General features: G+C 35.9%; 2 protein-coding genes across 7 annotated transcripts in view; one reads left to right on the forward strand and one right to left on the reverse strand.

Moving 5' to 3' along the window:
• On the reverse strand, window positions 1–23,677 carry LOC132097428 (dynamin-1-like protein). 4 transcript variants are annotated; one of them, XM_059503134.1, is made up of 18 exons: window positions 23,539–23,677; window positions 18,981–19,082; window positions 18,003–18,144; window positions 17,776–17,814; window positions 17,314–17,360; window positions 17,144–17,212; window positions 16,983–17,069; window positions 13,459–13,621; window positions 13,247–13,367; window positions 9,577–9,915; window positions 6,424–6,544; window positions 4,715–4,870; window positions 3,101–3,190; window positions 1,794–1,892; window positions 1,589–1,702; window positions 1,400–1,509; window positions 1,165–1,324; window positions 1–166 (listed from the first exon to the last, which is right to left on the reverse strand). In XM_059503134.1, the coding sequence occupies exons 2-18, from the start codon at window positions 19,080–19,082 to the stop codon at window positions 110–112; spliced, it is 2,016 nt and encodes a 671-aa protein (XP_059359117.1). In that variant the 5' UTR covers window positions 23,539–23,677; the 3' UTR covers window positions 1–109. The 4 variants fall into 4 exon arrangements, with proteins under 4 accessions (XP_059359117.1, XP_059359118.1, XP_059359116.1 ...); XM_059503135.1 differs by lacking the exon at window positions 23,539–23,677 and adding an exon at window positions 21,632–21,802; XM_059503133.1 differs by lacking the exon at window positions 23,539–23,677 and adding an exon at window positions 21,627–21,801.
• Window positions 22,882–26,724, forward strand: part of LOC132097430 (ras-related protein rab7-like) — a 6,124-nt gene continuing 2,281 nt past the window's right edge. The window contains exons 1-5 of one of the 3 annotated variants that reach the window (XM_059503138.1): window positions 22,882–23,037; window positions 23,608–23,676; window positions 23,971–24,097; window positions 25,474–25,692; window positions 25,955–26,083. In XM_059503138.1, the coding sequence (XP_059359121.1) occupies window positions 23,624–23,676; window positions 23,971–24,097; window positions 25,474–25,692; window positions 25,955–26,083 (528 nt within the window). In that variant the 5' untranslated portion in view covers window positions 22,882–23,037; window positions 23,608–23,623. Of the gene's footprint in view, window positions 23,058–23,607; window positions 23,677–23,970; window positions 24,098–25,473; window positions 25,693–25,954; window positions 26,084–26,724 lie in introns of all 3 variants that reach the window. The other 2 variants (XM_059503139.1, XM_059503137.1) reach the window with 2 other exon arrangements.

The raw sequence follows: 26,724 nt of genomic DNA on the forward strand, positions 1-26,724 counted from the left end.
TTTCTTCTTCAGATGATGTATTTGAGCTGTATGTCATACACTCACACACATACAGCATGCACAAACATGTAAACACTTTCCTGGACAGAATGTTCAAGAGAACGTTGAGCTACCAAAGATGAGTCTCCCGGATCTCTGAGATAATGTTACTGGCTTTCTTGAGAGCCTAAAGGAGAAACCAGAAAGAGCAGAATTAAGAAAGAGCAGTTTTTTTGCCTGTTCACTCACCATCAGCTGAGAAACACTGCTTTTAACTCAACTTAGTTTCCATCTCTAATACTATACACAAATAAACACCAGTACTAGTATACGCCATTTAAAAAAAGAATAAAAATAACTGGCTTAACTTATTTCTAAGACCAGTGTAATGCACACAGCACAGCAGACTCTCAGCATGCGAACTGAAACACTGCTGCTAAATATAGAAAACCACAAGTACTGTAGTAGTAATGCTTTCAAAATATGCATTTGATTTCAGAAGCCATTAAACTTATAAACTACACGTACTTACTCTATGGTAAGTGTTATGATTAGGGGTTGGTTTAAGGTAACTTGCATGTATTTATGTATAATTTATTGTTATTATAATAGTAAGTACATGTAACATGTAACAAGGGCACCTTAGAAAAATCTTTCAAATTACAAATTATACATCAACTACAGCAAAAGTGTGTTTATTTAAATTTATCATTGTATGACATTTATAAAAACATGAGAATGACCAGTATTAAATGAAATGGTTGATCAAAATCAGTAGAAATTTGTTTTTAAGTCTACATATTAATTGTTTACCAAAACAACATTGATATTAATCTGGAGTGTATTAAAACAAGACGTATACATATTAATGACTTATTTTTTTTACTCCTTTTCATGCAGCAGTGGTTTCTCAATAGGCATGCATATTCATGTTTACCAACAAAATTTAGTCCCAAAAGTGTTTGGGGAATAAGAGAGAAAAAAATATACTATTTTTGAAAGAAACTCATAATTCATAACTATTAAATAAATAAACAAATAGAAAGAAATAAATGAATTATGTGTATTTTGATAGTATTGGCCTATTTGCACAGCCTGATTCCTATTCTAAAACCAATAATTTATTTTGTATGAATTTCTTCCAGATCAAAGGTTTAAATGTCCTTCAAACACACACAGACGTACCTCCAGCATCTGTGCGACCTCTGTGCGCTGCTGAGCAGTTTCTTGAGACTCGATGAGCAGCTCCTGCAGCAGAGGCTGTTTGTAGAGCTGACCCACCAGCTCACTCTGCAAATGCTCCTTCACAAAATTCACCAGGAAGTGCATCACCGTCTTTGGCACACTACAGAAAGCAGAAAAGACCATCGGATGCGAAGTGACTCCTGCTCATCCAGTTATGTGGCACTCTGAAACTGACCTGTCCTGGATGCCCTTGCGCACGATCAGGAAGTAGCACTTGATGAGCCGCTGGATGACCTCACAGTCCCTCTGCTCTCGAGTGCTCAGCTTGCGGGATACTGGCACGGCCTACACAAACATTTTCAGTAGTTGTTAGTCTTTCACGCTTTTCTCTGAAAGTGCAAGTATTGTTGGCTTCTGATAGTACCGTGTCCAGCAGGTTGATGGCTTTAGTGGGACTCCCAAATCCTGGCACGGGACCTTTGTCCTCTGAAGGCATCTTCTCATTCTTCCATCGCTTACCTGCATCCCCAGCCTCCGCCTGTGAAAGAGAAGATCAAACAAAAGCTAATCCTGTTTGGATTTGGAGAGAGAGAGAGAAATACGGAGAGACAGAGAGAGAGGTTCAATACCTGCTGGCTGTTGACAGATGCAGACACTTGGGCAGCGTCTGTGAAATCAGGATGTTTGGTGTTTATGTAGGCCAACTCGATTGCAACTAGATTATGAACCTGAGAAGATGCAAACAGAAGAGTTAACATGACGAAACATTTTCCAAGAATTAGCCAAAACTGTGCTCTGAACGTGTCATACGCTCAGGATTTGTATATATTGTGTGTGTGTTTGCAGAATTCAAATTCTGCCTGATATCAGTATGCCCGATGATCATTTTTTCATGTTAACACGAATATGCAATGAATGGCTGATATTACATAATTACATAAAGAAATCACTATACTACTGACAATAGGCAATGGACTTTTTGCCTATGGAATTTTGGCAGTAATGGCAAAATGGCAGTATCTTAAAATAGACATGGATCTTATTATAATTTGATAAAGATTACAATTAATGGTGCTGTTAGACTTAGTGTTTGATGATGGCAAAGCTAAATGATATGTAACAATAGGGGAAATAAGCATGCACACAATTACATATCTAGACTGAAAAAAAAAATATAATGTTACCACTGATAGCTGATAAATGGCCAATATTAACATTATACAATTATGACATGGTCACACGATTTTTGGGTGAAATCCAGTTATTTCAAGAGGAATCCACATGACTACTGGTTTCACCTTGACTTTAACTCACCATGTGAATTTAGACCTTACAACAATATAATGTTTTGTATGAAAAATGCACATTTATTTTGTTATGATTTTATGAAGATTGTAAAAATTAAAAATATGGGACATGAGCATATACAATTACAGTATATAATCCAATACTAACCATGATGCTAATAACCTCATATGGTCACAATTTATTTTAAGGTCCAGTTCTCACTATTAACTATGACTTTTGCCTCAATAAACTCCTAATTACGGCTTATTAATAGTAAGGTAGTTGTTAAGTTTAGATATGGGGTAGAGATTAGAGATGTAGAATATGTGCTTTATTAAGTACTAACAAACAGCTAATATGCTAGTAATACGCATGCTAATAAGCAACTTGTTTATAGTGAAAACTAGTCCCTAAACTGAAGCATTACTATTCATACATATGAACATAAAGAGTGAAGTCTTTGTCCTCTCATTTCAGATTATAATTAATAAATGTAATAATTTATTATTTATACATTTTGGTCTTTTATCATTTTGATGTTTCTACTGTTTTATAAAAGATTGCATGCTGTCTAAGAATCCTGATTAAATGACTGTAACACACAGTCTCCAGGCAAGTGTACGTGTAAGCTACAGGCATGTGCTCCTACCATCTCATTGGTTATGGGCAGGCGTTTCCTGAGTAAGCTGGTAACCACCTCCACAATCGAGTCATGCAGTTTGGGAAACCGCAAGAGCTCCTTCGGACATAAACACATGCATACCATAGGTCAGCTTTCAATTATTCACAACATTTTTACACTTCCTGTGTGGAAGCATAATATCCACAGAACACATTTCTGCATCAAAACTGTTCTCAGCTTTCCCTCCAGCACACATTCTGACATTAAATTTATGTATATAATAAAGGAAACTGAAAAAATGTTTAATGTAAAACAAATGTACACAGTGAAGGCAGCAGGACAGAGAAGATAAGAGCAGATTGAGGAGCAGAATCCTAATGCAGGCTGTTCTGAGTCTCTCTGTGTGTGTGTGTTCACATTTCATTTTGTAGAAATGGGAAACAGAGTTTGTCTTGCTTGTTTGTAATAACAGAGTTTGATGGACTATGCAGAGAACTGAGTCACACAATGCACTACTCAAAAATGGTCGGCACAACCACATTAAAGGAATGGTTCACCCAGAAAATAAATTAGCTTGAAAAGTACTCATCATCAGACCATCCAAGATGTAGAGGAGTTTTCCTCATCAGAATAGATTTGAAGTAATGTAGCATTGCATCACTTGCTCACCAATGGATGCTCTGCAGGGAATGGGTGCCGTCAGAATGAGAGTCCAAACATCTGATAAAAACATCACAATAATCCACAAGTAATCCACACCAGTCCTGTCTCGTGTAGTTTGTGAGAAACAAATGCACACATTTTTTTTTCTATTTTTGCAAAAACAGATAACTCCGTTTTTATTAATTTTCATAAATCATGTTATTATTGTGTTATCCTGCTTTTATTGTGTTTTATTGTGTTAGTTAGCTGTTTTTTTGTTGTTGTTGTTGTTGTTATTATTATTTATTCAAAACAACCCAATCGCAGTTTGATTGATATTAATTACATAAAAAATAAAATAAAAAAGAACATGATTTTTGAACATTTTTAATAACAGATATCTTTAAATAGTTTTTTTTTTACTTCAAACCATTGTTACTATTAACATAAAATTGCTCTGTCCATAATAATGCTTTCTCCCATAAAAACTAATTTCATTTGAATCAGGTGAGAAATATGCAAAGAACAAGCACTGTTTACAAGCCAAAACAGTTCAACACGGTTCTAAACAAACATGTACTTGGATTTCGATGTGAGAGGACCACAAGCAAAGGACTTTTTCACTGAAGGGAGTGTTATTATGTATTCTGGACTCGTATTATGGGCAGAAGCGATGATTTAAAAGTTAAAATGCCTTAATGATGGATTTGTTTCTTAAAAACGCAGCTTTTGGCTTCACAAGACTTTACTGATGGACTGCAGTGGATTATTGTGGTGTTTTTTATCAGCTGTTTGGACTCTCATTCTGACGGCACCCATTCACCGCAGAGCATCCACTAGTGAACATGTGATGTAATGCTACATTTCTGCAAATCATCAACATATTGGATGGACTGAGATATATATATATTTTTTTGAGTGAACTATTCCTTTAACATCTAACTACACGTTATATAAGCGTGGATGCTGTGCATCAAATATTAATAGTCAGTGAAGCACCTGTGTGCTGTAGGCAGAGCAGTGCTGGATGATTCTCTGAAGTTCCTCGTGTACGAGCTCCACACAGCGCAGGCTGGGCTCCTCCAGTCTCTTGATCTGTTTCTTCACCAGCAGCTCAAAACTGACCTCAGGAACAAACAGCGCCGGCCGAGGACCCTACATCCATCACAACAACCAAATACACTCAGCCCACGTCTAGTCTGCTTCTGTTATATAAGTGTTAGAGTGTGTGCACAAATTCTGACCAATTATCTTCCAGGGCTTCACAGCTATTCCTGATAATCATAATGTAATAGTGATTGCACACACAGAAAATCACTTCTACCAGGAGAAATATTTCAGACTTGAAAGAAAGAGATATACACACTACTAGTCAAAAGTTTGGAATAATTAATTATTAAGACTTAAGCATGTGTCATTTGATGCACTTATTTAATAAAAAAATACAGTAAAAACAGAAAAATTGTAAATTATGAATAAAATTATAAAAACGGTTTTCTATTTTAATACATTTTAACTGTCATTTATTTATGTGATGTAAAGTTTACAGCATCATTGCTCTGTCTTCAGTGTCACATGATCCTTAAGAAATCATTCTAATAAGCTGATTTTCTACTCAGTTATCATCAGTTATTATTGGTATTCAATTATTGTTATCAATGTTGAAAATGCTAACATTTTTGTGACATTTTTGCAGGGTTTGTTGATAAATTAAAAGCACAATGAACAGCGTTTATTTTTAAATCTAAATCCTTTGTAACAATTTAAATGTCTTTACTATAACTTTTGATCAATTTAATGCATCATTTTTTTTTCTGTAGTGTATTAACAGTTTTCACGAAAAAAAAATCTTAAAGGCATAGTTCACCCCAAAATGAAAATTCTGTCATTAATTACTCACACTTATGTCGTTCCAAAACCAGTAACAGATTTGTTTACCTTCAGAACACAAATTAAGATATTTTTTGATGAAATCCGAGAGCTCTCCGATCCTCCTTAGACAGCAATGCAACTCAAATGTTCCCAGACATAGTGCAGCAAGGACATCGGTAAAACAAAGCTCTCGGTATTCATCAAAAATATCTTAATTTATGATCTGAAGATGAACGAAGGTCTTACAGGTTTGGAATGACATGAGGGTGAGTAATTAATGACAGAATATTCTTGTTTGGGTGAACTATCCCTTTAAGCTGCAAAGCTGTTTTCAACATTAATAATAATGATCAGAAAAATCGATTAGAAAGCATCAAATCAGCATATCAGAATGATTTCTGAAGGATCATGTGACACTTAGGCCTGGAGTAATGATTCTGAAAAATCAGCTTTGCCTCACAGAAATAAATTACATTTTACAATATGTTCAAATTGCTATAATATTTTACAATATTACAGTTTTTACTGTATTTTTGATCAAATAAGTGATCATAAAAGCCTTCACTCAAAAACATTAAAAACATCTTACCAATACCAAATATTGAACAGTAGTGTATTTATACACCTCAGATATTCCCGTCCATTTTCAATGACAAGATTTTATTTAAAAAAATTTACATTTTTGGAGGCCTGGAAATTTGTTAAATTCAGCATCTATTTGAATTTGAATTATTATTATTTATTTATTTTCAAAACTCATCAGGATGCTGGCCTGAATAATATGCACTGTACCATTAAGTCATTTATATGCATGCATAAACATTTAAATATCATACCGTAGCGTTTCGAATAGCTGTGAGAACGTCTAGCTCATTGAGTCCTCCAAGTGGGTCAATAGACTGCAGGGTTCTTCCAAATGTCTCATGGAATATATAACAGATACGAGCTCCTCCACACCTGCAATGAACAAATTCACACACAATCCATAAAAAATTTAAAATCATGCAACTCGTTTGGGATTCACAGGCACGTTGGCACACAGGCCTGGAGTCGGACCCAACCGTCCAGCCAGAAAATGTCAATACGAGGCACTTAATTAATCAATAGCTGGTGTGGACTGAGCCAGATATGAGAGATGAACAGCATTTCATCCAACAGTGAACAGGGTGTAAATAAGGAGATGGACAGACTCCCGGATTATCTGCCTGTCAGGTTTAGTCAAGCAGACAGAGTAAACATGGTGTGCTTGGTATCTGTTTCGGTGTGAAAATGACAGACTGAGACGCTGCCGAAGTCACAGAAAAAAGATTTAGCAGGAATGTAGCCTCGGTAATGACAATATGTCAAACTCAAATAGTATGGTGTAAGAAGGCAATCTTTAGTGAGTGGCTCCACAAATAAAAGTCATGAGGAGTTCTTTGACTGTCTGATGATCATTGCGCTCATAAATGGCAAGAGCTTTCTCAGATCACAAGCTCAAGCCTAATTGACTGGTTTTACTAAACTTTTGAATGGGATTCCTGTTTTTCAGTTCCCAAGTTTAAAGGGACAGTTCACCCAAATATGTAAATTCAGCCATCCTCCACTTGTTCCAAACCTGTATGACTTTTTCTTTTGCTGAACACAAAAGAAAGATATTTTGAAGAATGCTGGTAACCAAACAGTTGACGGCAGCCATTGACTTCCATTCTATTGAAAAAAAATCAAATCAATGGCTACCATCAACTGTTTGGTGGAGGGTGAGTAAAATTTTTTAATTTTCATTCTGAGGTGAATGTCCTCATAAAATGGTAATAAAGACTTTTAACTACTATTAAGACTTTTTATGCCCTTAAACTCGATAAAAATGAATTTAAAGGGGTACTCCACCCCAAAATGAAAATTTTGTCATTAATCTACCCCATGTTGTTCCAAACCCATAAAAGCTTTGTTTGTCTTCAGAACACAATTTAAGATATTTTGGATGAAATCTGGGAGGTTTGTGACTGTCCCATTGACTGCAAGTAAAATACACTCAAGGTCCAGAAAAGTATGAAAGACATCGTCAGAATCTGCCATCAGTGTTTCAACCGTAACGTTATGAAGCAACGAGAATACTTTTTGTACACGAATAAAACAAAAATAATGACTTTATTCAACAACTGATTTGTCAACAGTCTCCTCTGTCTCTTCACATCACTCAAACTGCCTAAACTCTTCTGTGTCAGCCGCTCCACAAGGATGCGCTGTTTCTACGTATTTATGCAGAAAATTATCGAGATATAATTTTTTTGTCAATATCGCACACTGCTAATGTATGTATGGGTGTAACGATTCATCGATATGGATCGATACATCGATACGATGTCTGACGTTACGATGCATCAATGTCACACAGAAAATATCGATATCTGTAATATAAAAAGTCACCTTATTTGGCACTGTCCACATTTTCACATAATGTTTGTCTATGCATTACCGCCAACGCGTGCATTCTCGCTCAAACTCATGTTTCAGGACTCTGTATAAGGACTGCCTGAAGGCACAATGTGAGAATAAATGATGCTCGGGATTGTTTGCGGAACAGTTGAGCACTGTGTGAGAAGTTTTAGGCACTACTAAATTGAGCTCTCTTTTGCTTTTTTTGTGCATGGATGAAGAAATACAGACATCAAAATGCACGTTTTGGTGAATATCCTAGTAAACACAGTCGGTTAGGCATGTCTTAACATAAACAGTTCAGAAAGAAAAGGCATGTGTATCAGTATATTAAATCTGTGCTTTGTTCTTAAAGTGAAAGCAAAGTAATAATAAATCTAATACTGTCAAAGAAAAATACAAGTGCTCAATGCTCCTGACTAAATAACCGTTGTAACATTCAAAATTATTAATCCATATTTAATTTTAACAGTGAAGACTGTGCAGTTATTTTACGTTACATTTCTGTAGCGTACCTTAAAATTTAGATTAGACTGAGCTGAAAAACCTGAAAAGCACTGTTTATTGAACTTGTGTATTTGTTGTATTGTATTTATTTTCTGCTATTGCTTGTAATTTGGTTATCTGTATAAATATATATAAATATGTTTAAAATATATATGTTTAAAATAGATATATAATATGAAAATATCTATATTTCCATCGATATACTCCTGTATCGAATCGGATCGGAATCGTATTGTAGAATTTTTTGAGGTATCTGCAAATATTGTATCGCTGGTAATGAGAATCGATATTGTATCGTATCGTATCGTGATGAACCATCCGATTTACACCCCTAAATGTATGTTATTTAATTGATTGATTATAATTTATTGATAATAATTTTTTTATTAACATAATAATTAATACTTCTGACTCATACATTTTTTTCAATGGTTAAAAGGCTGAAATGTAAAGTTTATCACAACTTTTTGTTTTTGTGAAAATTCTTATCTGAACTGTAAATTATGCTTTTAACAGTAATTTTACAGTTAAATATGGTACTACAGACATTGCCCTACCTCGTATGTCTTAAAAAAGGTCTAAATTGGAGCTTAAAAATATGTTACAGAAAATGAAGTGCTATATTGGTTATCACTAGACAGCAGATGCTTGACTTCTCTGCTCCTCAAAAAAAAAAAAAAAAAAACATTTACCTTTAATGTTTTAGTGTTTCCCGAGTAAAGAAAAAGCTGTTCTTTCAGATGTCCGAGATGCTGCTGCAACGAACGTGGCATCTGAGGACTGCTTCACTAGTTTTTGCTTTATTTGATGTTTCATTCGTCACATGATCCCTCTCAGGTCAGCTTGAGAGCTGTAGTTATGACCATTTGAGTTTGTGATGCTGTTTGCGTAGAATATAGTATAGTATATAACTATAGTGAAGTGAAGGCTGGATAAATTATAATAGGATTTTCATTTTTGGGAGAACGATGGCTTTAATGAAGAAAGACCTTTAGGGGCAACAAGAAAAACAACTTGTTTTGCAGAAAAAAAAAATCCTAAAGCATGGTGGTGCAGGAACTCACAATTCAGAGGTCTGGATGTGTCTGGCAGTGCCTTCGATGGTGTTGCAGTAGTCGGTGGCAAACTTAGTGACGATCTGCAGCAAGGTGGCGCTCTGGTCTTCCACTGGCTGGCCATAGCTGTTGAGTCGGGACTGGTACTGCACCGTGAGCACCGTGACTCGCGTCTTGAGCTCTGGGAGACAGTCTCTGATGTGATGCATGAGCAGTCGGCTCAGGGTGCGAGCCAGGTAGCGCGAGCCGCAGCGGGAGGCTAATGACGGGTAATAGCGCTGCAGGAACACCTGCTCGTCTTTGCAGGAGTCTGCGACACTCTTTTGGGTGTTCAAGTCATGTTGGCTCCTGGTAAAGTAAAAAAATTAATTATTATTATAGGACTGGAAAGTGAAAAGTGGATCGAAGCCTGAAAAATTCACCACAGTGCATCCCAGATTCACTGTTTGCTCAACATCTTGTCTGATAAGATGCTTTAATCATGTAGGTTTTAGGGAGTATCCATTGCTTCTTATAATATCCCATAATCCTCTGTGTGTGATTCAGTGGTAGGGCACAAACATAAAACTGTATCTATTTACTAGGTTATCTCTAAAGCTCATTTGAATTTGTTCTAGATCATTAAACATGATGTTATGCAGCCTTGGTCTCTTCCTTACAGGAATCATGAAACTTTCAAAGGAATCTTTCGAGAAATGATAATAAATAAATGAATTCACAGTGACAGTGAAATTGTTGACTGAGCAGCAAGGACACTAGCTTGAGTTTGTACAGTTTTTGAAAAGTCTCAGGGCTGCATATATTTAATTCAGTTTACAGTAAAAACAGTAACACTGTGAAAAATTACTATAATTTAAAAGAACTGTTTTCTATCTTAATATATTTTAAATGTAATTCATTCCTGTGATGGTAAAGCATCATTCCTCCAGTCTCCAGTGTCACATGATGCTTCAGAAATCATTCTAATACACTGATTTGCTGCTCAAGATACATTTCTGATTATTATCAATGTTGAAAACAGTTGTGCTGCTTCATATTTTTATGCAAACTGTGATTGCCCTTTTTGACGAATAGAAAGTTCTAAGCAAAATTTCAAATTTAAATTTACATTTTATACCATTTTGAATATCTTTAATATAAATTTGAAAGCATCCTTGCTGAATAATAACTGGTGGTGGTTGAGGAGATTCCTCCCCTTTCATGTAAAGCGCTTTGAGCTTCCAGAAAACCGCTTTCTAAATGTAATTAATTATTACTATTATTATTATTATAAAAGTATTAAATTCATTTTAAAAAAAACCTTCTTGACCTCAACGTTTTAAAGGCTGTCTATTTGAAAGGTGGTTGGAGGGATTGAAAACAGGTCATTTTAGAGAAGTTTTCTTTCCTTTAGAATTTATCATTTAATCTGCAGTGCATTCGTATTGGATAGTGCTACTGAAAATTGTTAGTATACTGCCCACTACTGGAAAACACAAGTTTCTACCTTTGCTTCGGTTAACAAATCCTCACATGCTAACTAGGAATGAAACATTCATTTTTACATTTTCTAAAGAAAACATGTTGCGAATGGTTGCTAGGGCTTTGCTAGGTGGTTGCTAGGGTGTTTCAGTGCGTTTGGTGTATTTGCTTATTGCAGGGTTTCTACACCAATATTTGCGTGTTTTATCCACCAGTAAGTCATGCACAAACTAGATGCATGCTTAAGTTTAATATTTAAGATCAGGTATTAGTTTGAACCTCTGACCTCAAGAATGAGGAACTGATGCTTCCCTTAGCAAACACTACAGATAAAACTAAAATGACTGACCAATATATTGAACCGAACACTTCTTTTATTTGTCGCCAGTGCTTGCTTTCCATAAACACTCTCTTAGGAAATCTTCAAGTGCTTTCCTGTTTGACTCCTCCAAGACAGCGTAGGATAACAGTGAAGAGACGACGGCCCACAGCTACGTCTGATTAACTTAACGAGAGTCGAGAAATGAAAAGTGTCACTGCCGTTCTTCTCCCCAACTAAATTGCCTCCTGTATTCGTACAGGCCCTGAAGGACATGCTAAAGCCAAAGCTGAATAAACCAATGATTTATCTCAAACTCGGCTCTCTGGTAGCTGATAGTGGGAAGACATGATGCCCTTGGGTGCTAGAGCATGAATAGACAGTGCAGGAGAGGATAACAGTCACTGCTGCTTTGGGGTTGTGATAGAGGAACTCGAATTGCAAGAAAATTACACTGTTGAAATGTTGCAATGCTTTTTCACATGGTTGATTATGTTTCTAATGCAGTCTAAAGGGCTGTTTGCTGCACTTCTCTAGCACTTTATTTTTTCCCCTTAGGTGCACCTAAAATGTTATTCAAGGTTTCATGTGCATGTTGTGATGGTCATTTTCCGCCCTCTCGCTGACCCTTAAGCTTAAACAGGCTGTTTCTGCTGCTCTGTCTCTAGGACTTCATATGCAATTAAGTTCTTTAATGATCTACTCGGCCTTGTGAGAAAAAACAGACTGCACTTTTGCGAAATATGAAATACGTTGCTGCAGGTCCAAATTGGTGTATTTCTGAGGTGAAATGCCCACCCATGCTAATAGAAGTGCTAGAGGCGTCTATGATTTTTGCACAGAAACCACCAAAACACAGTACAGTCAAGTTAATTAGGATTTTTTTGGGGGGTAGAAAAGTACATTTTAAGCAACAGAAAAATAAATATTAAATACTACATGAATATATATCATTGCAGTAAATACTTTTGAACAGTAGTGTTTCTGTATCTGAATTTTCTATACACCTTATGTTACATTTATTTACACATTAAAATCATATTAAACAGCATAAATTAATCTAAATACAGTGGACTAAAAAATACTACAACTCAAATTTCTTATTTTTATACATTTAATATTTTTATATATTTATATATTTAATTCACAGTTATGATGTGTGGAGTTCTCCATATGCGCTTTTACAGCATTAAAATTATAATTTAATGACAAAAGATAATTGATATGAAAATATGCTGAAAACTCAAAATTGCTGGCTAAAAAAAACCTAAATATTTAACTAAATATTTTTGTTTGGCAAACAAAGTTAGTAGAAGAAATACACTAGTACAAGAATTGTGCAATTATTACGTAATAAACTAAAGATGCAATAGTATTAGTTTAACTTATGTTCTACTAAAAAATAGTCTTCAAGTTAAACCAAACTTTTATTTTGACGGGTTGCTGTGAATACCTTTATATTTGTGCATGTATATGATATGATGATAGAAGTTCTGGAGCTGTTGTTCATGTATTTTTGTCCTCATTTAGTGAGAAGCATTCCGCATGCTTTATTACACCATTCACACACACAGAGACATGCAGAACATGAACGATTCATATTTAAATGCTGCTTAATATTTACATTTACTAGCCCATATCGCAATTTGATTGAAGTGTAATGACCGACTTTTTATTAATTCGTCCAAACTTCTATGACATTCTGTGTTACAAAGTAAATTCCATTTTTATGACTGGATTCCAAGGTTTTGTCCGTGTTTTCAATCATAGGGCCCTCTACAAGGGAAGATTTCATTGAATAACAACTAAGATATCAGTCTGTTGCTTCAGAGATTGAATTTTGAATCTTAAATTGTATTTAAAGTCCAGATAGGGTTAAGAGGTAATATGGTGGCTGACCTGTTAACCACACCGATGATGCCCAGTCTGACGGGTATGATCCGGCCCAGCAGCACCTCCAGAGCATCTGTCCCCGCATCCATCAGATCCAGCTTACTCACCACCAGCAGCGTCCTGCGACCTGAGCGCACACAGACAGTGAATACACTCCCTTCCCACAGAGCTGCTCAGTGTGTAATAACCACATCTGGATGTTCCCTGCATGTCCTCACCATCTGGGTCCACCTCTCGTGCCAGTTTAAGGGCATCTGATGTGGCGAGGTCAGAGTTCGCAGGCGAGACGCACAGGATGAGGGAGTTGGGGTTGGAGATGTAGGACAGAATCATCTCCTGGACTTGAGTCTCGATATCTTCAGGCTGGTCACCAACAGGGACCTACTCAAAACAGATCACGTGACAAAGAATGAGCGGGAGAACGAAGCAATTAGGGCTGCAAGTGGTTCTAAATATCCAGATAATATCACTAATTATTAATATGTAATAAAAAATCATTTTAACCCATTATTAAAAATGCAATTCCACATCCTGCCCAACGCTGTCTTCCAGACAATGTGCAACTTGAAGGCTCTAAAAACAAATCTAGTGAATGCATCTATGTAGGCTGTGCTTTACATTATGTGCAAATAAAGTGACACTTTTATTTCTGGTTTTTATAAGGCTAGACCTGAAAAACAAATAACATTTTTAAACCTACATTTAATGTCTTTAACAAAATGTATTAAATCAGAATTATTGCGCTCCTGTATTTTTTGCATTTAATATAATAGTAAGTACATGTAACCTGTGTAAGATAGACACCGTAAAATAAAGTGTTACATATCTTTGTGCCCAAAATAATGTTATGTTAATAGCGTTTAATTTGTATATTCAAATTTTTATATTGCATTTTTATATTTTTATTTTTTTGAAAATTGTAAAACATTTTCCTTGCTGGATTTTACTTAAGTGTTCACTTTATATACAAGAAATGAAGTTTTTCTTTTACTTTTTTTTTGGATTGAAATACAGTACATAGGGCGAAATCTATAAAGATATTTAGATTTTTATATTATATTATCAAAATAAATGGCTCAATATATATATATACACACAATATATATATATATATATATATATATATATATATATATATATATATATATATATATATATATATATATATATTGGTGAAAATATAGTTATATAGTTACATAAATATATGTTTTTGGACCATTTCTGTATATTTTTAAATATATATATATATATATATATATATATATATATATATATATATATATATATATATATATATATTCTTGGTTGTATTGGGTGCTCTGTCTGCTTGAAACACATATACAGAGGTTTATTCAGTGAAGTCTGTGAAGTTTACAGAGATTTGCTAGCTTTTAGGACTAGCCTTTATGCAAAATGGAAATAATAGCATGACTTTTTAACATTTACAGATAAGGATACAATTGTGAAATGTAAGTTATGCACTGATGAAAACACATCTCAAATGCTTTAAATAGCACACATGTATGTGACCCTGGAGCACAAAATCAGTCTTAAGTCGCTGGGGTATATTTTTTGCAATAGCCAAAAAAACATTGTATGAGTCAAAATAATCGCTTTTTCTTTAATGCAAAAAATCTGTAGGATATTAAGCAAAGATCATGTTCCATTAAGATATTTTGTTAATTTCCTATCATAAATATATAAAAACGTAATTTTTGGTACGTAATTTGTTTGAACTTAATTTGGACAACTTTAGAGGCCATTTTCTCAATATTTTGATTTATTGACTTTTTTGAATTATTTTTGCACCCTCAGATTCCAGATTTGCAAATAGTTGTATCTTGTCAAAATATTTTCTGATCCTAACTAACCATACAGCAATGGAAAGCTTATTTATTCAGTTTTCAGATGATGTATACAAATGTATTGACACTTAAGACTGGTTTTCTGGTCCAGGGTCACATATGTCAAGTATACTATAAAGAATTCTTATGTACAGGACAACTTGGGTCATGCACTTTCCCAGCAGCAGCTCTCTCTGTGTCCACTTCTATGGGTCATATGTGTTATGTCCATAGAAATATGTTATTCACTTCTCTAAACTGACATGACCAGCAGATGGGCAGATGCAATTAAATGAAAAGAAATTGCTGTCAATTGTTTTCATTACTGACAAAAATTGTCGTTGCAGCCCTAAAAGCATTGGATTTCCAATTATATTCAAAGTGCGGACACATTGCTTTTTTTTGTGTAAAATCCTGTCATCTCAATAGGAATCTAAGAACTCTGCATGAGCTCAAAAGATTTCACAACAAGTTCCTCACATGAATTCACTGTTGAACAATAGAAAGATGCTTCGTTTGAAAGTGACTTCTGTGTGTGCTCTTTGTTAAAAGACAACAGACCTTTTTTGCTACTGTATTAAACTTACCCAATAGGATATTTATCAAATATCTCCTTTTGTGTCCCAAAGATAATTATGTAATACTAGCTCATAATAAAATGACATCAGAACATTATTTTTTAGTTATAGAGATAAATAATGGAAGTAGTGATAAATAATTCAGAAGTTAATAATACAATGAATACTCTGCTAGAATATATTTGAAATAATTGGCCAGTCTCCACATTATAAAGCATTACTCGCTTCGAGTTAGGATTAGTGGTCAACCGATATATTGCCATGGCCGATATATCGGGCGATATTTGTCATTTTTCAAATATCAGCATCGGCTGAAAAGTTTTTCTGCTTGGCTGATGTGTTCGAGGCGGGACTTTTATTTTGACTGTGCTAAAAGCGGCAGCGCCTGAGCGCCAACAGTGCTCACTCTCTCTCTAACGTAGTTGTTAAAAGTTCTGTCTAATACAGATAGAAGTCTGTATAATAATCAGATAGAATGGATAAACAAAGGAATTAATGTATACAGAAAGTATTACAACAATTGCTTTTATATTAGGCCTATTAGTAATAGAAAAGCAAACATTATAATAGTTTCTCGTTTGCCGCCAGCATTAAGCAAATACGTATCCAGCATGATCGCATGTTCTTTGTGTGACGGTCTGTCCGTGTGAATTGAATGCTTTAAACTTTAAATTCGTGTTTTCAAATTATGCTGCACTTTATGCATTTGCCCACCATCATATTCATGTCATTTTCACTGTGTGCTGTATGTAAAATGGGGGTTATCCTGGCTTTATTTGAAAAATATGATTCCCAATGCACACAAACTTCCCAGAATACTGAGTGCCCTGTTGGTTACAGTATTTACTTTCTTTTAATTCTATTTTTATTAAATATTCATTTACTTGTGAAAAACAGTGTCATCTAAAGTGTAAGTATGTTTCTTTAACACATTTGTTTTTTAATCCATTGTCAAATGATTTCAAATTTTTCAAATATTAATAATTAAAAAAATTATATCGGCTTTATATCGGCCCCACTGCTTTCCAAGATATCGGCATCGCCTGTCAAAAAATACACATCGGTCGACCAGTAGTTAGGAGTGGATCCTGTGTGTTTCAGCTCTGATTTGAATTTCATTACAATTTAGAAAGAACTAGAAACTGGATCTGACTAAGACTATAATTGTTCTTTTATAGACTTTATAGTACTAAGATAACATGTTTAATGGACAGCATTTAATTTCAATAGGTAACATAAAACACTTCTGCTTTTTATCCTAAAGTAAATGGGTTTGTTTGATTTACATGGTAAATGAACATGTACAGTCATTGCTGGTACCTTCGTGATGCCAGGCAAGTCAACTAACGTCAGACTGAGTACGTTAGGGGAGTATATCTTCAGGTTAATGGGCTCTGGACTGATGCCCTGGGGAAGAAAAACAGATCAATTAAAACAGGAACCACAAGAGGATGTCAAACTATGAAGTGCTTCCACTGCACCTTATTATTGGTACTTCGATCTGTTTCCTCTTCGATCTCTTTCCGGATTTCACAGAAATCGGTGAAAATCTGAGCAAAGAGATAAGCGCATCTCAATAGAGCGGAGGCTCATAACCAGCTGTGACCTACTCTGAATGAGCTATTTCTTCAACAAGAACTCCTTTAATTACCTGGTTTTTGCAGTGAAGGAAGGTGCCCCATTCTTCTGCTTTGATACCTTTAGAAGATCGAGAGAGAAGAACACAAGACAACAACAAATCAATATTTATGACACTCAGCCCAGCGGAAGATTCAGCAGAAACCCTATTCTCACAAAAGACCTCAACGGAAATAAAAGCTTCTTACAGGCAAAGAGAACTGACGTGAATGAAATGTGAAATCAATGTTCAACCAGTAACAATGCAGTGGACACATACATTAAGTACACAACTGAGAGAGTGAAGCCAAAACGTGCATTTGCTCTAGTCTCCAAGTGCAGGAAAATCACCAGAAGTGAAAGCATAGCAGATGGAAAAATTATCTCGGTTATAAAGAATGCCATTTGCAAAACAGAAGACGGAGGAAGAGCTGTGGGATGTGAGCATGCCGAAAGAATGAAATGGACCGATAACGTTCATGTTGAAAACAGAGACCTGGATAATTGTTCTGGCTGTTGTGTTTAGATCCATTCCCTGAGAAAGCACAGAGAGGACAGCAGAGAGAGCGTTAGGAGGAAACGCTATCAATCAGAACACGTCAACATTGTCAGAGAGCAGATGTTAAAAGGAACATTCGGGGTTCAGTACAAGTTAAGATATATGTGAGAAAAATTAGAAGAGAGAGAGAAGAGGGTCAAAGAGAGTCACTTGCGAGCTGTTACCACTGTGTTGTCTGCGCCTCTCCTCCAGCGGAGGCACGTTCACCAGCTGCAGCACTAGAGGACGCCGAGTCACTATTCCTGAACCTCGGGGAAGAAAGTCTCGTCCAACCAAACTCTCCAACACTGAACTCTTTCCACTGCTCTGTGGATTCATTTGAAGAGACCAACAGAGCACATGCTTGACTTCAAAGGGAACATACTGGGAAACAGTTCTACTCCACCATCATCGAATCCATCCTCTGCACTTCAGTAACTGTCTGGTTCAGCTCAGCTTCTAAATCTGACCTCAGAAGACTACAGAGGGTAGTCCGGACTGCTGAGCGAATCATCGGTACAACCCTCCCGTCTATTCAAGAAATGTACTTATCCAGAGTGAGCAAAAGGGCTAGCAAAATCACTCTGGACCCCTCACATCCAGCACACTCCCTCTTTGAACTGTTGCCATCTGGTCGACGCTACAGAGCACTGAACACCAGAACAACCAGACACAGGAACAGTTTCTTCCCTCAGGCAATCCATCTTATGAACAGCTGATAATAACTGTGGAACACACTACACTATTTATATACACATACACTTATTTATCTAACACACATACTTAGTGTACACATTTTTGCACATAATATACCTATAGTGCTTATTGTAATATACCTGCCTACAATTGTCTATTTGTATATTGCCATTCCTTACCTACTTATTTGTATTTTTTTATTCTTTTATTATGTGTTTTTTGTTCTGTCGCCGTCAATCTGTTGCACTGCGGAGCTTCTGTCACGAAAACAAATTCCTCATATGTGTAAACATACTTGGCAATAAAGCACATTGTGATTCTGATTCTGGAACCGTGTTAACATGTAGGCCTACTTCATGACGCTGATGATTTATTATCACAAAACAAAAATGACGCCTGATGTAATGACGGTTTACATTTCTAACACATAGACTCAAATCCACAGCTTTGTGTTTTTCATGACTCACCTGTGAGCCCACGACTACGATCTGAGGAAGCTGGATGATCTCGGCTCCGACTGTGAGGAAAACCTCCTGCAGTCTGTTAATGATGGGGATCAGAGTCTCCATCTATGAAAGAGAGGGGTGTAAAGCATTAATTTATGGAGATACATACATATTTCACAATTTTTTCACAGCAAGTTTTTGTTTACATAATATATGTGTGTGTTCTGTATATATTTATTATGTGCATATATATATATATATATATATATATATATGTAAACACACACACAAACACACACACACATATATATACAACCCGAATTCCGGAAAAGTTGGGACGTTTTTTAAATTTTAATAAAATGAAAACTAAAAGACTTTCAAATCACATGAGCCAATATTTTATTCACAATAGAACATAGATAACGTAGCAAATGTTTAAACTGAGAAAGTTTACAATTTTATGCACAAAATGAGCTCATTTCAATTTTGATTTCTGCTACAGGTCTCAAAATAGTTGGGACGGGGCATGTTTACCATGGTGTAGCATCTCCTTTTCTTTTCAAAACAGTTTGAAGACGTCTGGGCATTGAGGCTATGAGTTGCTGGAGTTTTGCTGTTGGAATTTGGTCCCATTCTTGCCTTATATAGATTTCCAGCTGCTGAAGAGTTCGTGGTCGTCTTTGACGTATTTTTCGTTTAATGATGCGCCAAATGTTCTCTATAGGTGAAAGATCTGGACTGCAGGTAGGGATGGGACGATAACCGGTTTTATCGATAACCGTGATAAAATGTGCTGAAGGTTAGTAATATCGTTTAAAAATGAATTATCGGTTTTAAACGGTTTTAATAACTCACTATTAAATCATGTCCAGCCAGCAACAGTCTGACGCAAGCGCAGCGCACAATGTTTTTTTTGTTTTTTTTCGAGAAGGAATGGCGAAAGTCAGTGACTTTTCTATGCTTTTCTATGCTTCTACACTTTTCATTGTAAGGAAGGAAATGCCACAGAATTTAATCTTTCTTTAAATTAAGTGCATAGAGTTGCTTGTTTTATTAGTTGTTTGTTGATTATTAAATATAAAACTTGCTGAAATGTTTTCAGTGTGAGCATCAACTATTTTTGAACACTTTCATCTCGTTTCAACAAAACCGTGATAATATTGATAATCGTGATAATTTTAGTCACTATAATCGTGATGTTAAATTTTCATACCGTCCCATCCCTAACTGCAGGCAGGCCAGGTTAGCACCCGGACTCTTCTACGACGAAGCCATGCTGTTGTTATAGCTGCAGTATGTGGTTTTGCATTGTCCTGCTGAAATAAACAAGGCCTTCCCTGAAATAGACGTTGTTTGGAGGGAAGCATATGTTGCTCTAAAACCTTTATATACCTTTCAGCATTCACAGAGCCTTCCAAAACATGCAAGCTGCCCATACCGTATGCACTTATGCACCCCCATACCATCAGAGATGCTGGCTTTTGAACTGAACGCTGATAACATGCTGGAAGGTCTCCCTCCTCTTTAGCCCGGAGGACACGGCGTCCGTGATTTCCAACAAGAATGTCAAATTTGGACTCGTCTGACCATAAAACACTATTCCACTTTGAAATAGTCCATTTTAAATGAGCCTTGGCCCACAGGACACGACGGCGCTTCTGGACCATGTTCACATATGGCTTCCTTTTTGCATGATAGAGCTTTAGTTGGCATCTGCTGATGGCACGGCGGATTGTGTTTACCGACAGTGGTTTCTGAAAGTATTCCTGGGCCCATTTAGTAATGTCATTGACACAATCATGCCGATGAGTGATGCAGTGTCGTCTGAGAGCCCGAAGACCACGAGCATCCAATAAAGGTTTCCGGCCTTGTCCCTTACGCACAGAGATTTCTCCAGTTTCTCTGAATCTTTTGATGATGTTATGCACTGTAGATGATGAGATTTGCAAAGCCTTTGCAATTTGACGTTGAGGAACATTGTTTTTAAAGTTTTCCACAATTTTTTTACGCAGTCTTTCACAGATTGGAGAGCCTCTGCCCATCTTTACTTCTGAGAGACTCTGCTTCTCTAAGACAAAGCTTTTATAGCTAATCATGTTACAGACCTGATATCAATTAACTTAATTAATCACTAGATGTTCTCTCAGCTGAATCTTTTCAAAACTGCTTGCTTTTTTAGCCATTTGTTGCCCCCGTGCCAACTTTTTTGAGACCTGTAGCAGGCATTAGATTTTAAATGAGCTAATTAAGTGGATAAAAGTGTAAAATTTCTCAGTTTAAACATTTGCTACGTTATCTATGTTCTATTGTGAATAAAATATTGGCTCATGTGATTTGAAATTCCTTTAGTTTTCATTTTATTAAAATTTAAAAAACGTCCCAACTTTTCCGGAATTCGGGTTGTATATATAATACGTACACACATACACACACGTATATATATATATATATATATATATATATATATATATATAATCTATACATATGCATAGCCATTAAAACTACAAATCTGCACAAATTGCCCATTCGTGCAAAAAGAAATTGACTAATATAATATTTGATTTGCAGCTACATTGAATATTTCGCGACAGACATCAGCGCTGCAGGGTGTGATGCTCAGCAGAACAAGGTTAAAGGAGAAACGATATAAACATTAGGAAAACATACCTCACTGTAATGCGATGTGTGGAGCCTTCTATAGAATCACACAATCAGAGGGTTATAACGCTCACTGTCATGCTGGAAATATGGAAAATACAACCTACAGTCACGAGAAGACCGACATGTTTTCAGGTTTCGCTTTTCTGCGCCCTTACAGTAGGCTGTCAAAGACGGATCCGGAGTCGGCTACAAAAGAATTTGATTGGCTATTGTATTGATGACGTAAGAGTTTATTTTCAGCTCATTGGATAAAAGATATGTCAATCATAGCGTGTCAAGGCCTCCTGTCCACGCCCCTTTCCAACATCAGGACCCCTACAATATTTCACAAGTGTCCTTCGGTTTCACAGTAGCATCAGGATATCAGTAATTATTATGGGATTACGAGAAGATGAAAAAACGAAAGGTTCGAAATGCGTCGAATCCGTGTAAAATTATATCGTTGATGAAAAAGATACGAGTTAGGGAAGTAGGCTTGGTGAGGTATTGAGGAAGTGTGAATGAGTCAGAATCTTTCTTTTAGTGTCTATGGTCAGAATGTAGACACAAATGATCAAAATGTGCAAATCACATGACATGGGAGGGACGAGGACCCTAAGGCAGGAAGAGTCCTGTTTTCCCTATTAAACTTGTCATAAATGCGCTTTCAGATAAGTTTGAGGTGTATAAAAAGTTTTATAATCACATTAAGTTCACTAGTTTAATTATTTAATTCAAAGTCGTGCATGCAAACCCATATTGGCTATGCTGGAAAATCTGTTTTTATATATAATCGCTTTTTATTTATTTATTTTTTATTTTATTTTATTTTTTATTTTGGGGGGCGGTCGTGCTTGGTGTGTTTTATCCAAAAAGCAATATTAGAAATAAAATGTAGAATACCGCATAAACTCATTTCCTCCTCCTCGCCATCTTGGAGAGGGACGGCTTTTCCGACTGAGCTGCAAGTCCGAATCATTTTAGTAAATCGGTTCCTCCGGACGGCTCATTTCAATTCAAACGGTTCAAGAACTGATTCATTTATTGCTCATAAGACTTTATGTGGAATTTTGTAGCACATTACATTTCAGTCAAATATTATTGCTTGTTGTGTTGTGTGAACACTCTACCATGTCTCCCACCTAACTGTTTTTTTCTCTCTCTCCCTAAAGTCTCTCAAGACCGTAGACCGAGTTCAATCTCCTTGCGAATCGGTTCGAATGAATCACTCGATAGAACCGGCTGAAACACAATGCGCTCGTGATTCGAACATCAATATTTTGCGTCAGTCCCTTGTGACTCTACAGTCATGTTCTGTTCTGCTGGGAAGAACGACATAATCATCCACAACATCTGATGTGCATCTGGATAATAACAAACACTGGGTGATTTTTGTGGAAGTTTCAGACGCGAAGCGAATATCTAAACAGCCGCGACGGTAAGCGCGAAGAGGTAAAGGTAAATTGTTTGTTTTTCTCATAAAATCTGTCAAGCTGTTCGGTGTAGCGTTATAGAATATCACAGTATTTTAGAGCCGTCTGCTCTTTGATGTTTTTGGATTTATTAGTTTCATAATGTGGATTATACGTATCGTTCTGTATCATCCTGGCACAAAAGCTCTATCCTTGCCAGGACAAAGTACTTGCTCACACAGAACAAAGACTTTGTGGGTTTCTAACGCAGTGTGGCTTTCGCTTCTGTCTGAAATTCGTTTCAGTAATGCATTTGTTACAATGTAACTGCATGTTTCCACGGCTGTGACGTCACATGACTCACATTAATTCATTCTCTATATCTATATATGCATCTCTCACGCTCTTAAATTACAATGAAAATGCAAAATTTACAAATTCACTGTCTTTTAAAGTCAATTATAACATGTCTGAAATAGTGCATAAAGAACAGTTGTGCAGTTTCAGATTTTACACTGTGAGTTTACCTGTGGAGCATTAGTCTCTGTAAATAAAGCTTGTTCTGCTGCTGTCTAATATCCGTCTCCGCTTCACAGCTTTCTTCTCCACATCATGTCCTCTCGTAAGAAGGTGCTGCTCAAAGTGATCATCCTAGGGGATTCTGGGTAGGTGTTTGTTCAACATCTTTTTAGTATAATCGTATTGAAGCAGCGACACATTGTCCTCTGTCATGCATATTTAAGGCAGCTGTACATATGTAAACATAACTGGCTTGACATGACTCAAGGAATTCCCCTGACTTCCCGTCATGCATAGGTGCGGTTGGAATTTGCTCGGTCCTGATGGTCAATCACACACTATCTGTGAAGAATGTAATCAAGACTTAAAGCTCAAAGATGATGCTATCAGTTGAAGCTACATTGCCTGATGAATGCATTTGTCCTGTTTGTCTTTGACAGAGTTGGGAAGACCTCTCTGATGAACCAGTATGTGAATAATAAGTTCAGTAATCAGTACAAGGCCACAATCGGAGCCGACTTCCTGACTAAGGAGGTGATGGTGGACGACAGACTGGTCACCATGCAGGTTTGCATTCATGTGTATTCATTCAACTGGAGTGCATTTCACTTATACTAGCGCTCAAAAGATTGGGGTCAGGAATTTGAAGTTAAGAAATTAATACTTTTATTCAGCAAAGATGCATTTTTTATAGCATTTCAAAGAAACACTGTTCTTTTGAACTTTCGATTCATCAAAGAATCCTGAAAAATCACATTTATCAAAGTTTCCACAGAAATATGATGCAGCACAACTGTTTTGAACATTGATAATAATCAGAAATGTTTATTGAGCAGCAAATCAGCGTATCAGAATGATTTCTGAAGGATCATGTGACACTGAAGACTGGAGGAATGAGGCTGAACATTCAGCTTTACATTACAGGAATGAATGACATTTTAAATGTATTAAAGTAGAAATTATTTTTTATTAATTTTATTAATATCTCACAATATTATTGTTTGTACTGTATTCATGATCAAATGAATGCAGCCTTGGTGAGCAATAGAGACTTAAAAAACATGAAAAATGTATGGGTGAATAATGAATATAATAAAGAAATGTTTGGGGCATTAAAAAAATAAATATATATATATATATATATATATATATATATATATATATATATATATATATATATATATATATGTACAATTAAATTAAAAATACAATTATAATTAAAAATGCTGATGTTTTACATAATTTTTATTATTATTTTTAATTTTACTTTTGTAGTTTAATTTTATGGTTTAAAGCAGCTTTATAGAAAATACGAAAAATAATTGAGAAAAAAAAGCACTAAAGAATGAAAAATGTGCAAATCAATAATTGATGGACATTTGTATGCCAATTGCAATCTTTAAAAAAAATAATTCTTCCTTTTGATTTTGAAGCGAAAAGGCCTAATATTAACTTTCTGTCAGATTCACTCTTATATGCCTATAGAAGCAGTGATTTATCAATTAATTAAACGAATTGCTTGAAAACTGTTTAGAAATGAATAAGAGGCCAGTGTGCTGTGAAGATGACGCTGTCATTTCCTTAACAACCATTATTTTGTCAACAATTCCTCACGCAGTAATCATCTCTGGTCATGTGACATGATGAAACTCTGCATAATAAGCAACACAGTCATCTCACAAATATGAAGCCTCTGGAGTGTTCTTCTGCTGATCGTGTGAAATAAATAAGTCACATTTAGTTTGATTCATGTTGTGTAGATCCTACATGCCCAGACAAGCAGTACTTGGGAAACCATTCCTGAAAAATAAAAGTTGTTATTTCTGTATTCTTACAACTGTAGTTAGTCTATCCAATTAATAAACAATATAATGGCAAAAATGAAAGTATTGTTGAGCAAAGCCTTGACATTTACAGTAAATAACTGCATTTTCTTCTTTCAGATCTGGGACACGGCGGGACAGGAGCGCTTTCAGTCTCTGGGTGTGGCATTTTACAGGGGGGCGGACTGCTGCGTGCTGGTGTACGACGTCACAGCGCCAACTTCATTCAAGACTATGGACAGCTGGAGGGACGAGTTTCTCATTCAGGCCAGTCCTCGTGACCCGGAGAACTTCCCCTTTGTTGTGCTGGGCAACAAAATCGACCTGGAGAACCGGCAGGTGGGTGTGCAGACTGGAACGACAGGGTTTTAAAGGGTTAAAATTCACAGAACGAGTGCGTTTTCAGTGGCTGATATAATATAATGAGATGTGCACTACCATTCAAAAGTTGGGGAAACGGTTTCCAAAAAAAGAGAAAAAAAAAAAAAGAAGCAGAAGTTTTCAGCATTGATAATAATAATATTGTTTGTGACTTAATAAAATAATACGAGTCGTGTTATAATTCATGGTTTCATCCCCGGATCCTCTTTATTCTGTGCAGGTAACGACAAAGCGAGCCCAAGCGTGGTGTCAGAGTAAGAACAACATCCCTTATTTCGAGACCAGTGCCAAAGAAGCCATTAACGTGGACCAGGCCTTCCAAACTATCGCTCGCAATGCTCTCAAACAGGTACAGGAAGCTGTGAATACCTGTCTTCAGATCGATTTCAGAATTACGAGTCAGCAGAATTAAACTTTTACAAATATGTCACTTTTAATAAGGCTACTTATCAGCCACACTCCAGATGGCCTTTAAATACGGTTTCATATCAGATGAAAAATAACCTGCCATTCATTGCCTTGGTGAAAAGATAGTTCATCAAAAAAAAAGGAAAATGGTGTCTTGAAACAATTTACTCACAAATCCTATACATTTCTACTATAGAACACAAAAGGAGAGATTTAGCAGAATGTTCATGCTGCTCTTTTCAGTACAAAACAAGTAGTTTGTACAACTTGTGCTATATTCTCCAATCTGATCCAATAAGTCCAAGTATTTTACTAAATCCAAAATGAAGTTTTTTACTAAAATCTTATTTGTGAATATTCAGATATGCTGTATGAAATGGATTTGTCCATGATGTTAGAGATTCAGAATATTAGACTCAGATATTAGTACATAGTAATGTACATTAGTACATTAGTATTGAACATAGTGTAGTATTAATAACATATGATAATATTAATAATATGAAAAAAAGTATTATGAATCATTTTTATGGCAGTTGTCCTTTCTTGGATCATTTGACGCATTGCTTTCATTGTATGGAA

This window comes from Carassius carassius, chromosome 21 (genome assembly GCF_963082965.1).
Source record: "Carassius carassius chromosome 21, fCarCar2.1, whole genome shotgun sequence".
NCBI classification, from domain to species: Eukaryota; Metazoa; Chordata; class Actinopteri; order Cypriniformes; family Cyprinidae; genus Carassius; species Carassius carassius.